The sequence below is a fragment of the Uranotaenia lowii genome, chromosome 2, assembly GCF_029784155.1.
Source record: "Uranotaenia lowii strain MFRU-FL chromosome 2, ASM2978415v1, whole genome shotgun sequence".
NCBI classification, from domain to species: domain Eukaryota; kingdom Metazoa; phylum Arthropoda; class Insecta; order Diptera; family Culicidae; genus Uranotaenia; species Uranotaenia lowii.
The window spans coordinates 60,449,294-60,460,909 of record NC_073692.1 but is presented as its reverse complement, the minus strand read 5'-3'; the positions used below and the strand labels follow the sequence as shown (position 1 = coordinate 60,460,909).

At 31.4% G+C, this 11,616-nt stretch overlaps 2 protein-coding genes across 4 annotated transcripts; one reads left to right on the top strand and one right to left on the bottom strand.

Annotated features, from left to right (window-relative positions):
• Window positions 1-4,192: 4,192 nt before the first annotated feature.
• Window positions 4,193-10,971, bottom strand: LOC129748925 (uncharacterized). 3 transcript variants are annotated; one of them, XR_008737866.1, is made up of 6 exons: window positions 10,842-10,971; window positions 10,697-10,760; window positions 10,406-10,628; window positions 10,181-10,349; window positions 9,677-10,040; window positions 4,193-4,377 (listed from the first exon to the last, which is right to left on the bottom strand). XR_008737866.1 is itself a non-coding variant. In XM_055743729.1 (5 exons), exons 1-4 carry the CDS (start codon window positions 10,903-10,905, stop codon window positions 10,230-10,232), a joined length of 471 nt encoding a protein of 156 aa, XP_055599704.1. In that variant the 5' UTR covers window positions 10,906-10,971; the 3' UTR covers window positions 8,029-10,040; window positions 10,181-10,229. The 3 variants fall into 3 exon arrangements, 2 of the variants coding, with proteins under 2 accessions (XP_055599704.1, XP_055599706.1); XM_055743729.1 differs by lacking the exon at window positions 4,193-4,377 and having other exon boundaries at window positions 8,029-10,040; XM_055743731.1 differs by lacking the exons at window positions 4,193-4,377; window positions 9,677-10,040 and having other exon boundaries at window positions 10,162-10,349.
• LOC129748926 (uncharacterized) lies at window positions 4,995-6,052 on the top strand. Its single transcript, XM_055743732.1, has 3 exons — window positions 4,995-5,156; window positions 5,221-5,272; window positions 5,332-6,052. Exons 1-3 carry the CDS (start codon window positions 5,099-5,101, stop codon window positions 5,576-5,578), a joined length of 357 nt encoding a protein of 118 aa, XP_055599707.1. The 5' UTR covers window positions 4,995-5,098; the 3' UTR covers window positions 5,579-6,052.
• Window positions 10,972-11,616: the final 645 nt, after the last annotated feature.

Sequence of the window (11,616 nt, the reverse complement as noted above, 5' to 3'; positions counted from 1 at the left end):
TTTGTCATTTTTGTCATTTTTGTCATTTTTGTCATTTTTGTCATTTTTGTCATTTTTGTCATTTTTGTCATTTTTGTCATTTTTGTCATTTTTGTCATTTTTGTCATTTTTGTCATTTTTGTCATTTTTGTCATTTTTGTCATTTTTGTCATTTTTGTCATTTTTGTCATTTTTGTCATTTTTGTCATTTTTGTCATTTTTGTCATTTTTGTCATTTTTGTCATTTTTGTCATTTTTGTCATTTTTGTCATTTTTGTCATTTTTGTCATTTTTGTCATTTTTGTCATTTTTGTCATTTTTGTCATTTTTGTCATTTTTGTCATTTTTGTCATTTTTGTCATTTTTGTCATTTTTGTCATTTTTGTCATTTTTGTCATTTTTGTCATTTTTGTCATTTTTGTCATTTTTGTCATTTTTGTCATTTTTGTCATTTTTGTCATTTTTGTCATTTTTGTCATTTTTGTCATTTTTGTCATTTTTGTCATTTTTGTCATTTTTGTCATTTTTGTCATTTTTGTCATTTTTGTCATTTTTGTCATTTTTGTCATTTTTGTCATTTTTGTCATTTTTGTCATTTTTGTCATTTTTGTCATTTTTGTCATTTTTGTCATTTTTGTCATTTTTGTCATTTTTGTCATTTTTGTCATTTTTGTCATTTTTGTCATTTTTGTCATTTTTGTCATTTTTGTCATTTTTGTCATTTTTGTCATTTTTGTCATTTTTGTCATTTTTGTCATTTTTGTCATTTTTGTCATTTTTGTCATTTTTGTCATTTTTGTCATTTTTGTCATTTTTGTCATTTTTGTCATTTTTGTCATTTTTGTCATTTTTGTCATTTTTGTCATTTTTGTCATTTTTGTCATTTTTGTCATTTTTGTCATTTTTGTCATTTTTGTCATTTTTGTCATTTTTGTCATTTTTGTCATTTTTGTCATTTTTGTCATTTTTGTCATTTTTGTCATTTTTGTCATTTTTGTCATTTTTGTCATTTTTGTCATTTTTGTCATTTTTGTCATTTTTGTCATTTTTGTCATTTTTGTCATTTTTGTCATTTTTGTCATTTTTGTCATTTTTGTCATTTTTGTCATTTTTGTCATTTTTGTCATTTTTGTCATTTTTGTCATTTTTGTCATTTTTGTCATTTTTGTCATTTTTGTCATTTTTGTCATTTTTGTCATTTTTGTCATTTTTGTCATTTTTGTCATTTTTGTCATTTTTGTCATTTTTGTCATTTTTGTCATTTTTGTCATTTTTGTCATTTTTGTCATTTTTGTCATTTTTGTCATTTTTGTCATTTTTGTCATTTTTGTCATTTTTGTCATTTTTGTCATTTTTGTCATTTTTGTCATTTTTGTCATTTTTGTCATTTTTGTCATTTTTGTCATTTTTGTCATTTTTGTCATTTTTGTCATTTTTGTCATTTTTGTCATTTTTGTCATTTTTGTCATTTTTGTCATTTTTGTCATTTTTGTCATTTTTGTCATTTTTGTCATTTTTGTCATTTTTGTCATTTTTGTCATTTTTGTCATTTTTGTCATTTTTGTCATTTTTGTCATTTTTGTCATTTTTGTCATTTTTGTCATTTTTGTCATTTTTGTCATTTTTGTCATTTTTGTCATTTTTGTCATTTTTGTCATTTTTGTCATTTTTGTCATTTTTGTCATTTTTGTCATTTTTGTCATTTTTGTCATTTTTGTCATTTTTGTCATTTTTGTCATTTTTGTCATTTTTGTCATTTTTGTCATTTTTGTCATTTTTGTCATTTTTGTCATTTTTGTCATTTTTGTCATTTTTGTCATTTTTGTCATTTTTGTCATTTTTGTCATTTTTGTCATTTTTGTCATTTTTGTCATTTTTGTCATTTTTGTCATTTTTGTCATTTTTGTCATTTTTGTCATTTTTGTCATTTTTGTCATTTTTGTCATTTTTGTCATTTTTGTCATTTTTGTCATTTTTGTCATTTTTGTCATTTTTGTCATTTTTGTCATTTTTGTCATTTTTGTCATTTTTGTCATTTTTGTCATTTTTGTCATTTTTGTCATTTTTGTCATTTTTGTCATTTTTGTCATTTTTGTCATTTTTGTCATTTTTGTCATTTTTGTCATTTTTGTCATTTTTGTCATTTTTGTCATTTTTGTCATTTTTGTCATTTTTGTCATTTTTGTCATTTTTGTCATTTTTGTCATTTTTGTCATTTTTGTCATTTTTGTCATTTTTGTCATTTTTGTCATTTTTGTCATTTTTGTCATTTTTGTCATTTTTGTCATTTTTGTCATTTTTGTCATTTTTGTCATTTTTGTCATTTTTGTCATTTTTGTCATTTTTGTCATTTTTGTCATTTTTGTCATTTTTGTCATTTTTGTCATTTTTGTCATTTTTGTCATTTTTGTCATTTTTGTCATTTTTGTCATTTTTGTCATTTTTGTCATTTTTGTCATTTTTGTCATTTTTGTCATTTTTGTCATTTTTGTCATTTTTGTCATTTTTGTCATTTTTGTCATTTTTGTCATTTTTGTCATTTTTGTCATTTTTGTCATTTTTGTCATTTTTGTCATTTTTGTCATTTTTGTCATTTTTGTCATTTTTGTCATTTTTGTCATTTTTGTCATTTTTGTCATTTTTGTCATTTTTGTCATTTTTGTCATTTTTGTCATTTTTGTCATTTTTGTCATTTTTGTCATTTTTGTCATTTTTGTCATTTTTGTCATTTTTGTCATTTTTGTCATTTTTGTCATTTTTGTCATTTTTGTCATTTTTGTCATTTTTGTCATTTTTGTCATTTTTGTCATTTTTGTCATTTTTGTCATTTTTGTCATTTTTGTCATTTTTGTCATTTTTGTCATTTTTGTCATTTTTGTCATTTTTGTCATTTTTGTCATTTTTGTCATTTTTGTCATTTTTGTCATTTTTGTCATTTTTGTCATTTTTGTCATTTTTGTCATTTTTGTCATTTTTGTCATTTTTGTCATTTTTGTCATTTTTGTCATTTTTGTCATTTTTGTCATTTTTGTCATTTTTGTCATTTTTGTCATTTTTGTCATTTTTGTCATTTTTGTCATTTTTGTCATTTTTGTCATTTTTGTCATTTTTGTCATTTTTGTCATTTTTGTCATTTTTGTCATTTTTGTCATTTTTGTCATTTTTGTCATTTTTGTCATTTTTGTCATTTTTGTCATTTTTGTCATTTTTGTCATTTTTGTCATTTTTGTCATTTTTGTCATTTTTGTCATTTTTGTCATTTTTGTCATTTTTGTCATTTTTGTCATTTTTGTCATTTTTGTCATTTTTGTCATTTTTGTCATTTTTGTCATTTTTGTCATTTTTGTCATTTTTGTCATTTTTGTCATTTTTGTCATTTTTGTCATTTTTGTCATTTTTGTCATTTTTGTCATTTTTGTCATTTTTGTCATTTTTGTCATTTTTGTCATTTTTGTCATTTTTGTCATTTTTGTCATTTTTGTCATTTTTGTCATTTTTGTCATTTTTGTCATTTTTGTCATTTTTTGTCATTTTTGTCATTTTTGTCATTTTTTGTCATTTTTGTCATTTTTGTCATTTTTGTCATTTTTGTCATTTTTGTCATTTTTGTCATTTTTGTCATTTTTGTCATTTTTGTCATTTTTGTCATTTTTGTCATTTTTGTCATTTTTGTCATTTTTGTCATTTTTGTCATTTTTGTCATTTTTGTCATTTTTGTCATTTTTGTCATTTTTGTCATTTTTGTCATTTTTGTCATTTTTGTCATTTTTGTCATTTTTGTCATTTTTGTCAATTTTATCATTTTTGTCATTTTTGTCATTTTTGTCATTTTTGTCATTTTTGTCATTTTTGTCATTTTTGTCATTTTTGTCATTTTTGTCATTTTTGTCATTTTTGTCATTTTTGTCATTTTTGTCATTTTTGTCATTTTTGTCATTTTTGTCATTTTTGTCATTTTTGTCATTTTTGTCATTTTTGTCATTTTTGTCATTTTTGTCATTTTTGTCATTTTTGTCATTTTTGTCATTTTTGTCATTTTTGTCATTTTTGTCATTTTTGTCATTTTGTCATTTGCTTTTGGAAACCGAAATCATTCTTACTTAATAAAAACTGTTTCAATTAGCTTAAATCTAGCTTTAAAATTAGTAAAAACTCACTATTCGAATAGTCCCGATCTTTGTTCAAAACGCCATTTTTACCGAATATTCTGTATTTGAGCTCGATTTTCAGACGCCATCAATATTATAATAATTATTTTTCTTCAAAAATGGCATGTGAACGTATAAAACGTTTCTAAAATAGTTTAGTTTATGAAAATCGGTATAGCAGTTTTCAACATACAGCCATAAATGTAATCCGAGTATATATAACCCAAACCGATAATTGTCCTTTTTCAACCTGAAAAGAAGGTAAAAATTCATGGGCTTAAGATTAGCTTTTTTAAAAAATATTTAAAGGTTACACCAGATTTCAAAATTCTATGCATATTTAAGTCATTTGGTATCAAATTGTTTTTCCCTTTTTTTGGTTCCTCCTCAGGTGATTTTCAATAGTCAAAAATCCGAAATTTTGAGTGCTTTGAGGTATAGGTGCCTTCAAATCCGATGGAGCTGAAATTTTTCACATTTCATTAAAAAAGATATGATATGTTTTTGGCTTACTCAGCGAATCCTTTTCGCGGTTTAAAAAGTAATGATTTACTTCTATCCAAAGTAAAATAAGATCAGTTTAATTTATTTTTCAACCTGTTGGTAAGCTTACTTTCGGTCTATTGATGTGTTTATGTGGCTTTCAATCACAACAATATCAATCATGTACGGATTCAGTAAACGTTGCTATACTTTTTCCAACACTTTTAAATGGCAGGAAAGTTATGTAATTATCACTTCTACTTGTTATAGTTGAAACTATTCGATCGTTATCTACTGTTTACGATTTTAGCTCGTAAAGATCTCTGCACCTCAACGCAGTTAGGTACTGCAAGAGCGTAGAAAGAACTATTCCATTGATAACTCGACACAACATCTTATAAAACATTGAGGGCTGCGATTTATTTCATTCAGTTCCTGAAGAATCTCTCGGTTTGGTACTTGGTAGAATTTCACCAGTTTTAATAAAAATGTATAACAAAGTGCTGTTCTTGATTCTCACCCTGGCAATTCTGACCGTTAAGAGCGGTAAGTTAAAAAATTTCATGATTTTCGATGTGATCAGGTTGTTAAAGAATTCTTAAATTTGCAGCTCCATTTCTGGACCTAACAGGTAGTGGATCCGGAACCGGAGGTCTGCTCAAGTAAGTTAACAGTCATGTTAGATAGCATGAATTCAATTGAATTTCATTTTCCATTGCAGTAAAGTTCAAGGGTTTTGTGAAAGGGTTTACAATAGAAATCGAGACTTTGTGAACGGTATTAATGAGAAGGTCTCCACTGTTCTGTTGATTCCACCTTTGCCATCGAAAAATAACAACGACGAGGATGAGATTCAACAGTTCAATATGCCCTTAGGAGAGGAGGATCGGTTGGTGTATTCGACGCGTGGGCTGAGTGAAAAATACACGGAGCCAAAATCGAGCAATGAAGAACAACCAAAAGTGTGATGAGAAGAGACTTGAAAATCCTGAAAACAAAGAAAAATGTATTTTATTGCTCACTGATCCAGAATTCCAAATATTCACACAAACTCTTCTATACAAAAAAAAAACGATTTAAGTCAATGCAATAACTTTCACTTGAAACTATAGATCACTAGTTTTGTGAGGATTCGGTAAAACATTGATCAAGTTATTTGAAAAAAAAAACCGAAATGACACAAACGACTGAAGAAAAAAAAATTCTCAAAAAATTGCACATGTTCTTCACACTTAAGCATAAGTGTAGTAAAAGTCAGTTTTTGCATGGAAAACATAAAGTTCGCACTCTTATGCACTTGCTTATGTAGTGTTTCGCTGTAAAGGGTGAACGGTCAAAATTTGGTCAAGGGAAAACACGTGTAAATCGGTGAAATCGTTTATTTAAAAAATCAAATTAAATTTCTTGTTCAAGTTTAATTAGTATAAAACTCAGGAAAAATATTCAGTTAGGTTTCCACTTTTCCGAATCCGAATTGCCGGGCCTTACGCTCAAACCCTGCCAGCCGATTTTGTACAGCCACCTTGTCCACCTTATTCGCCGCAAAAAGCCAGTTTGCCTTGAACTGCTGCTCGTCCTTAGCAGTTTTTTTGGTTTTCTTTAGGTTCCGCTTGACAATAGCCCAGTATTTCTAAATTGGGCGGAGCTCTGGCGTGTTGGGAGGGTTCTTGTCCTTGGGAACCACCTGCACGTTGTTGGTGGCGTACCACTCCATGGCCTTTTTACCGTAATGGCAAGATGCCAAATCAGGCCAAAACAGTACAGAACAACCGTGTTTCTTCAGGAAAGGCAGCAGACGTTTATTCAAACACTCTTTCACGTAAATTTCTTGGTTGACAGTCCCGTAAGCTATGAAAATGCTGCTTTTCAAGCTACAGGTACAGATGGCTTGCCAAATCAGATATTTCTTCGCAAACTTTGACAGTTTCATGTGCTTGAAAATATCTGCTACCTTTCTCCTTCCTTTTGCCGTATAAAACTCCTGTCTCGGAAGCTGTTTGTAGTCGGCTTTGACGTAAGATTCGTCGTCCATTACCACGCAGTCAAACTTCGTCAGCATTGTCGTGTACAGCCTCCGGGATCGCGCTTTGGCCGTCGTATTTTGTTTATCATCGCGATTTGGAGTCACTACCTTCTTGTAAGTCGATAGCCCGGCTCGTTTTTTGGCTCGACGCACGGTTGTAGACGATACACCCAGCTTATTTGCGGCATCTCGGAGAGAGAGGTTAGGGTTTCGCTTGAAACTACCGGCAACTCTCTTTGACGTCTCAGCGGCTTCCGATTTTCGATTTCCCCCCGATCCAGACTTCCTGGCTGTCGACAAACGTTCCCCAAACACTTTAATTACATTTGTAACGGTTGATTTGGCAACTTTTAGCCAGCTTTGCGTGCGAGTTGCTCGGATTTTTGCGATGCGCGAGAAAAATTCTGATACGCTGCTCTTCTTCCTTGGACAGCATTTTGACAACTGAAGAGTGAATTCCAAAATCAAAATAGGGGCAACATTCTATACATACACACACACCTTCAAAATGAGGGGTGTTCAGGTTTTTTAAATGCAAAATTGAAAGAAATACGTCAAGTTGATATTGACCAAATTTTGACCGTATCACCCTTTACATACAAGGTACAGAACTTCCCAAACGAGTTCTACGAGAAGATGCTGACTAAATATTGCTGCTGTGAGATGGACGACGAAACGTATGTAAAAAATGATTTTAAGCAATACCGGGGTTGGAGTTTTTCATCGGTGCGAGCAAGTTCGATTTGGAGGTCAAAGAAGACAATGTCGAAGTCTCCAAATATCTCGCACTGCTTTTGCGGACTGAGGAGTGAGCCTTTTGTTACAAAGGGCACAGTTAATGGCGAAATCTGCAAATCTGAGTGCCTCGAGAAGCGCCTTTTTCCGTTCTTACAACAGCACAACGAAGTTCCGCTATTTTGGCCAGATTTTGCAACATGCCACTATTCTAAAAGTGTCCTGGAGGGCACTGTGGTCCAAAAGGGCTTAAAGTGGAACTTTTTTCGTAGCGCCTCTGTCTTTCATCTTATCTCTTAAGTGTCTTCAGAACATTTGCTTCTTCAAACATGCTTCATAACTTGAAAGTATCAAAAGTTAGTCAAAGTCCACTATAAAAAAAATTGAAAACTCTAACTTTTTTGTTTCAATAGATAGAGCTTTACTTGATACTACAAAGTTGTAGAAAATGTGAAAATATGAAACTTTGTTGAAAACTTTAAAACTCTGTCTCTTTTCAGAGCAGAGTTATAAAAGTTTTATTTTGAAAGTTATTTAAAAGTTAGTTTTTTAAACTTAACTATAGCTAGATTAGGATTTACATGAATAAGATGTTCTGAACATTAAAGGAACATTCAAATCACACGTTTTGCATAAGATTTCAACATTCCACGACGTTTCATAGTCAATTTATTGCAACTTTAAATTTTATTTTTAATCAACTTCACGAGCGTTTGTTGCAAAAACGTGCAAGTGGATTTTTAAAACTAATAAACGACAAAACTAATAAACGAAAACAAACAGCTCTCCTGATGATACCAAAAAGCATTTAGATGCAAACGGGTTGTTGAAAGCGAAAGAACCACTTTTTTTCTTTGTACATGTGTATTTATAGTGCGATTTTTATAGTCATTTATTGATAAATTTTTGATATTTAAAAAATAAGGACATTTTCCAAGAGTAAACCCATATTGGACTTAACTTTGAAGAAAAAATGAAAATGGAAATAGTGGAAGGGCCTACAGGAATGTGTGAAGGTAAAATTTAATTTGTATTTTGTAGCTCTAACTACTTAGCAATTAATTAAATTTTTGCCCCTGAATGTATGCAACATAGTAGTTCATTTTTCGATTATAAATGTTTTCAAAAGAAAACATTAAAAAACAAGGTAAAATTTATAAACTAGCATTTGAAAATATTATGAAGGTGTTTTGTATCCTTTATGATCAAGAAAAATTGGAAAAACCGTCGAAAACAGAGACTGTCCATTGTTACCCCAAAGCATCAGATTCAAAACAGAGACGAAATCGATTTTTAAATCAAATTGAAAGTAGTCTAATGATTTTCTGCAACCATGTTTTAGGTTCAAAGGAGTCCAGTACTGGTTTTAAAAATATGAAACATGCCACATTCCCCTTAACAGAAAAAATAATCGAAAAATCCCGGATTACGATACTGCATTAAATCAGTAAACTCAATTGCTGGAAATCAGCATGCTTGAGTGCAGCAAATCAGTTTTTTGATTTAAAAACAATCGGCATTTTCTTTTCTTTTAATTTTCAATGTCAATTTACCTTCTCAAAATGCTAATTATTCTCAAGCTATGATTAATGTAAATATAGTTTGTTCATTTTCATAAATTTGATTGGAATTTTATAATATTGAAAATCCGTGGCACCAAGCTGTGCACCTAGTCTCGAAGCTCCATCCTTGGTGTGATTGAACTAGCAAAAATAACAAAAACTCTAAGTTTGACAGATCGATTGCTTACTTTCCAGCAATCCGGCTCAAGTGCTGAAAAAAACAACAACCAAATCATGTAAGCTGGTTTCCAGCAAAAATTTAGATTGCTGAACGTTTCGAGCTTCTTGGTGTGTAAGGACAATCATTCGGAATCAAAACCTCGAAATTGATAATTTTTGTCTTTATACTCCTATGACCCTTCAAAAATGTGAAATTATACTTATTCACGAGATATTTAACTAAACACTTTAAAACTATATACAGAATCTTGTAACAACATCTTAAAGATTTAAGCTATACTCGATCAGGAGCACGAAATTGAATTCATATTGTAGCCACTGATCCATCTCTAGCATCCCACCTTCAAATGACGCTTTTTAGTACAACCCGTTTGCCTCAGTTAGACTCATCTTGAACCGAGCTACATTGAAACAAAATGTGTTTTTTAAAATAGATTGAACCTCACTCAGTGATGATCCCTTCCATTGATAACGATCATCATGAAGTCTCTCAGAATGGCAGCAGAAACACACAAAAAAAAAACTCACGAAACAAATCATTCCGCAGAGAACACAAAGCAACTCACTCGATCCAATGGCGGTATTCTCGATCGAACTGTCTGTGGTCACTGACGGGTTTGAAAAAAATTGCTGATCCGGCTGGTTTTTTTGCAGTTTGGTTGATTCAACACACTTTGAGCTGTTTTGTTTACGATATTTTTTGTTGGGACGATGCAGAATTTATTTGGTTGTGCACTTTTGATAGTGCTTATTGTAGCTGTTCGACCCGGTAAGTTTTGATTTGTTTTCGAGAAAAATCGAATGGCTTTATGAATCTTAATGTTTTTTTCTTATTTCCAGCTCCTCAAATGAACTTCCATCAGGATAAGGGTGATTTAAGTGATCCATTCGACTCGATGGACACCCATATGATAGGTTGTGATCATCCACCTGCAATAATCGTGGAGAAAAACTCTCTCAGTCGACTTGTCACAAACTCAAGTCTAACGAATACATCAAAATCTTCAACCGAAGAACAGCTGACATGAGGAATAGTGACTTCGAATTGATGTATCGGACAATTTTTATACCTTTATTTTTAAGTTTTGTTGAATCGATCCAGTTTTTTACCGTTTAAGATCATGCTTTGCCAAATAAACTGAAGCTATTTTTCACGTTAACCGATACGTTTGGTCTAGTCTGTTGGGGTCCGTTTCGATCTTCCAAATCATCCGGAGTTAGAAAACTGCTACGTGCATACTGAAAGAAATATTTGTTTAAAGTTTAAGTACTTCGGTTTTTTTTAACTGTCTTACAATTGCCAAATTTGGTTCCGTGTATCCTTCGTCGGATCCAGTATCCGAAAATATCAAACGATCGTGGTCCTGGGCTGCTGGAAGATTGAAGTGTTCCACCTCTTCTCTTGAAACTTTAGTGGGCAACGGTGGAATCCACAGTATATTGGAAACCTTTTCGTTAATTCCATTCAGGAAGTCTCGCTTCTTCTCGTAAACTCTTTCGCCGAATTCTTGAACTTTACTGCAAACGCGGAAGTATTTTGATTAAATTTCAATTTTAATTGAAGCAACTTGACTAAACCATCTTACTTGAGTAGTCCGCCTCCACTTCCGGTTCCGCCACCGATTACATTTCCAAGTCCAAGAAGGGGAGCTGCCAAAATTAAGAAAAAAAAAGTTATAAAAACGGCCTTCATTAGAATACAATTCGTTTATTTCACGATTTCAAACTTACCGGCGTTCACGGTCAGAACTGTCAGCGTCAGCGTGAGAATGTAGAAAAAGACCCGAAAGCGCATTTTGCTCTAGAGCTGATTAACGCAAACTGAACGGCCAACACCAAATCAAACGATCATTCGGGAACCGACTGAATGAAGAAGCGATTCGCTGACCTAAATAGCATTACCTACTCTATTGGACGTTTTTGTTTTGCTTAATTGATGTAATCACTTCTGACGCCAACCTTTGATGGTTTAATACACTTTCTCGTTGGATGCGTCAAAAGTTCAACAGGGGTTCAGGGATTTTATAAGGTAGTGATCGTTAAAGTTAGATGCAGGGAAAATTTATTATTGTTTAAAACATTTTGATTTACCTGCACATGTAAATGTTAATATTCGAAAGTAATCAGGATTTTCATCAATACACACCAATAAAAAGTAATCATTCATATAAGAATATATTATGAAAAAGTTTATTTCAATATTGTAGCTGATTTGGTTATCCGGATTGGGTGGACTTAGTTTATTGCAGAGGGTACTAACAAAGTTATCATTGCATTGGAAAAAGTAAATATGACAAATCGAATGCCAACGCTTATCCTAATCTGCTCTTGAGTGTCAATATAACACTATTGGAAGTTTGGCGGCTTGTAGATTTATTCGGGTGCGTCCAGATAAAAATTTTATTCGGGAGCCCTCAATGAATTCTAGAATCGGTTCAGTAGTTTCGGGAAATTGTTCGAATTGTATGTTTTGATTGAATTTGTATAAGAACTCCCCCTTCTTCAA